The 4,696-nt window shown below is 57.1% G+C and overlaps 1 protein-coding gene across 1 annotated transcript; it reads left to right on the forward strand.

Annotated features, from left to right (window-relative positions):
• Positions 1-12: 12 nt before the first annotated feature.
• Positions 13-4,694, forward strand: CSUI_005750 (uncharacterized protein). Its single transcript, XM_068065920.1, has one exon. The coding sequence runs from the start codon at positions 1,307-1,309 to the stop codon at positions 2,261-2,263; it is 957 nt and encodes a 318-aa protein (XP_067922104.1). The 5' UTR covers positions 13-1,306; the 3' UTR covers positions 2,264-4,694.
• Positions 4,695-4,696: the final 2 nt, after the last annotated feature.

Here is a 4,696-nt window from a genome sequence, read left to right on the forward strand (position 1 = left end):
AGTGCTGCGGTCGCGGCGGCAGCACACCGGTCAGTTACACTTTCGCTGCAGCTGCTCGTGTATTTGTTCCCCGACGAAAGCATGCACGAGTCTGCCCTGGGCTGACATGGTAAATGCTGCCACACTCGTGCTCCGGAAACCCGTAAACTCCGACCGCTTTCTTCGTCCCGCTCAGAACCAGTAGACACAGCACACCGGTCCTCGCGTGATGTTCGTGTACGGAAGGTCCTATGCCGTCAGCAGAAAGCCACGAAGGGACCCTTTGGAAGTGCTTCTGTGCAGCTTCTGGAAGACTAGCGCAGTGGTTTGCTGAGAAACGCACCAAAAAGGGTTTCACGACATACGTCGATTACTACCTCGTTGTTGGGGCGCTGTCCGTGCGCCAGCCCTGAATTTCGCCGGTGCCCCCCTTGAAAAGGTGCCGCACTGTTCCTGTCCCCGGCCAAGCTGACTGGGTTTTGCGGGGCATGGTGCGAGCATACATGTAGTTACAAGCCCGCCTTTTTTTTTTCTTCTCACTCTTTGTGAAGTCGGGTAGATGTTCTTTCCGTGCCGGCGTCTCGGCGCGGCGACGCTCTTTTGTCGAGGTTCAACGTCCTTCCGGGTCGCGGATCCGCTATCCGCCGAGCCCGGACGCGCTCCCGGGCATCTTGGGCTGTCGGCAGCAGCGGAGACTCCGGGTTTCCAGGCGGCCGCACCTTCCAGGCCCTAGCCCTGGCGCAGCAACCGGGTACCGGCAAAAATCCACTTCTCTTTGTCTGTCCCAGTCGTGCAGACTCAACAGCTGTGGAAATCACTCCGCAACCTCTTTAGGTGGCAGGGCCCCGATCTCGGATTTCTAGTCGGTAGAAGTGGATCCGACCAAGTCCAGTCGATGTCCTGTTCTGCAGAATGTCCGGAGATTTTTATTTTTCAGCTCTGAGCCCGATTCTCAGCCTTCGCTGACGACCCTGCAAGTATGCACTTCATTGTGAATTGCTAGAGACAAGCTCTCACCGTCGAAACTGTTGCTTGTGGCGCCACGCTGTTTTTATTTCTTTGTTGAACCCCATTTTTCAAGACTTTTGCTCTTTTTTCTTTATTATTATTCCGCCTCGCGCTGACGAGTTTAAGGGAGGATCTCGAAGCGGGGACGCCGTGCTCAGGCAACGAATATTCAACTATACGGGCGCCAAGCTCACTCGCTGCCGTCTTTTCACCTTGCCCGTACAGGCGCTGGTGGACCGAAGTGACCGTCGGCTGTCCCGCCGAAGGGTATCTGTTCAGACTCCGTAAGACCTGTCCTCGACTGCCACAGCGAGAAAATATGGAGGTCAGACAGGTCGACAATCAGAGACTGCGCAATAGCGCGGCGGTCAACGCCGCTGCAGGCGCAAGCGCATATAGAGATGCTTATACTGAAGCCGAAGTAGGAAGGGTCGCTTCGCTGAAGCATGAGGAGACAGCAAGCAGACCGGCTCATCGTCTTGGATTGCCCGGCCGGCAAAGTTCGTCCTCGATGAGACGAAGATCTCAAGAAAAAGCCAAGCAGACAAAGTGGCGAGGTCTCGTCTACGTGGCATTGTTAGGTGGTTTCCTTGTTGCCGTAGCCCGAGCCATCAAGTGTATCCACCGAGAAAGGGAGACAGCCAGGACCCTGGTAGGCGGCACGTCTCGAAGGCTAGCTGGAGGAGACGACGGGGAGTGTCAGGAGTTTGCAAGCAGTGGGTCAGGCGGCACTGGTGACTCCGGCGATGAGCACACCCTCTCGCAGGACAGCGACCGACCAGTTTCGCCGACTCCATTGCCTGCTAGGGAAGAGACGGTTTCGAGCACCGTCGCATCCCCCCGCGAAGACGAAGGCCGACAGGGCGAACCCACTATCCCAAGAGAGTCCGACTCCCCCGCCGCAGGTGCTGGAGCCCCCGAAACGTCGGTAGAAAAAAACCTTGAAACGGTTCTTCGCAGTCACGCTGAGTCGGTGACTCGCCGAGCTGAATCAGCGACCCCAAGTGAACGGGAGTCGGCCATGATGGACTTCGGCCTCACAGCTGTCGATGTTCTGCTTGACTGCATGCACAATCCCGATACGGCATTCCCGTTGTCCGACCGCGAGAGGGAGCTCCTCGATGCTGTCCAGGCAGCGCTCCAGCTTGAACGAGAAGTGCTGGTTCAGGAAGATGGATCCGACTCCGGGTTACATAGCACTGCACTGGAGATAATGCTTGACGTAGTTGAGGAGATCCAAAGCCAAGACCAGGCGGCAGGCGCGAAGGAGGCCTGAGTAAGTGAGGCAGGGGTTTGACTGCTGTTGCGTCAGAGCCCGCTACCGCAGCCGAAAGTAGCAGCCTCCTGCTAAAGAGACGAGACGCAACTGCTAGCGGCCATACAGGGTTCTGATGCCGAGCTAAGAGACTTGACAGTGCAGGCCCTGCTCTTACGCGAAAGCGGATCTGCAACAGCAAGAGCAGCACGGATGGGCGGACTCCGCGACGACGTTCTCCGGAGTATTGAGGCGCACGTGTCACAAGGCATCAGGAATCTCGAGCGAAGGCATACAGGCAGCACTTCCTGTGTCAGTCGTTGCTCCATTTGGTGCCGCTCTTCCTGATACTCGGGTCAGAAATGCTAGGAAGCGGATGTGTTCACGTGGGACTACGGGAGCTAACTCAGACGCGTCAGAAGCCGTATTGAGTCTGTCGCGCGGTATGACAGTTCGTCGGCCGGAGTGGTAGATTCCGTCTTGCGACGTGAATGAGTTCCAGGTTGCCTGCCCGCACCTCGCAGCGTATTTTAGGAAGCAGTACGTGGTCTAGCGGTCGCCGTGTCAGCTTTGCGTGCGCCGGCCACCCTCCCCTTTTATTACGTACATGGCTTCAGTTTTTTCTGCCAAAGGGGGGGAACTTAGTTCCGTTGGAATCGCCCAAAGAAATTTTTTTTTCGTAGACCGGGGAACTTCCGTTCCGTGGTCCAGAGAGACTTGTGTCCAGTGTCGCAAGTGGAACGGTTTGGTTCATCCGAGTCGTCTGCCCCCCATATGCGTCTTCGTGCACAAGATAGGGTGTTGGAAGCAGTCCGTCTCCTGGAGCGTAGCGCCTGTAAATGCTCCCTGAAGTGTCTCATGTGGATCGGGTTCCGTAGATCCAGAAAGAGCAGGAGACCTCTCCGTGTAGTCTCTTGCAAGATGTGCGTCCCCTTCAGCGGTCCCTACTTAACTGACCCACGTGTAAGCTCGTTCTTCCTGTCCAACATCAAATGGCACCGCTGCGAGCGAAGCAGCTTGCCCGTCCTGGAAGGCAGCGGTGAGCACGCCATCGGTGCCCATACCGGATTTTCTGGCAAGGCCTCCAGAACTCTCATGTCCACTGACGAAACCACACTCTTTTTCAGAGGGACGTCGGAGAAGTCGTGTGACATTTTTGAGGCATTCCCTTGTCAGGCAGTGCACTGCGCTGGTTCGGCACCGCGAAGTACAAGAACGCATCCTTTCTTTCTCAGCTGGGTAATACACGTGAAGTGGCAAGCTGAACGAGCAAGCTCTGGCGACTGCGTATCGAATCCGCTTCGCGCCAGAAGATAATGAATACATAGCGCTGCAGCACCCGATAGATGGACGTGGTATCAGGCACCGTGTGCTCTGCGGGAAAACTGGTAGTCTACCGAGCTAGTCACCGGCTCCAGCCTACAGTAGACGCAGCGCGACTGCGCTGCCGTCTCCGCATCACATCTGCGTGTGTTGGGCACCTGGCTGGCTGTCTGCTACTGTGGGCCGAAGGCGGTGAATGGCTCATTGGACTACCGGGAGTTATCCCGCCGACCTCACGGTGCCTCCTACCACATGCGTCTAGCAGGCTTTGCAGCGCTCTCATTCACTAGCTGTCTTCTGCAGCCCATCGGACTCGAACGCAGTCGGCTTTATTTGTGTCCCTTGGCCCACTGCCGGTGCGACGACGTCTCCGTTCGGCGCAACCCAGTAGGCCATCACAGGCCGGTTTACTCTGGGCGTCCTCTGCCCCCCTTCCTCCAGCGTAACAGCATGGCAACCGCGTGCTAACACGGTACTCACACACTTCTTTCAAAAATTGCGTGGGTCGTGTAGCCGAAGTTGACAACTTGGAAGTGTGCCCGCTGGTCCCGGCGCCCAGGTCTCCCACTGTCGGGATCTTCGAGGATATCACGCTTTGAAGAAACAGGGTCCCATTCCGGGGCGCGCCGGCGGCGCAGAGCCAACTACGGCGACCTGCCCGCCACTGTCAGGATCACAGGTGGTTGCGGGGCCTGGCGCGGGCCGCAAAGCCTCGCCAGAGCCCTTTTACCGACATTTTCGAGACCTTACCTCCTTTTGAGGCCGTCGGCTTGGCTGGCGGTGCTTTTCCGCAACGCTGACAGCCCCCCAAACCAGTTTGCTCCCGGCCTTCGGGCAGGAGATACTGCCGGTGACGTAGCGCTGTCTCAGGGACACGAATTCAACTTTTTTTGTTCGGCGACTGCGGTTTTATCCAAGATCCAGAACGCGTGCCACACGGCGGTTCGTCAATTACGGGAGACACTGAAGGTCCGTTTTTCAGGATAACGGCTGGGAGTCGCCGAAGTGGCTTTATGGTGAGTTGCCGCGGGGAGAGGATCTCTCGACATTTGGGTAAATGCTACTGCTTACCGAGTAATAATGCCTCGCAGTAAGGCCTGAGTCGGTCCACAGTTTCTCAGCTGCGGCGTT

This window comes from Cystoisospora suis (assembly GCF_002600585.1).
Source record: "Cystoisospora suis strain Wien I chromosome Unknown contig_2771, whole genome shotgun sequence".
Classification (NCBI taxonomy): Eukaryota; Apicomplexa; class Conoidasida; order Eucoccidiorida; family Sarcocystidae; genus Cystoisospora; species Cystoisospora suis.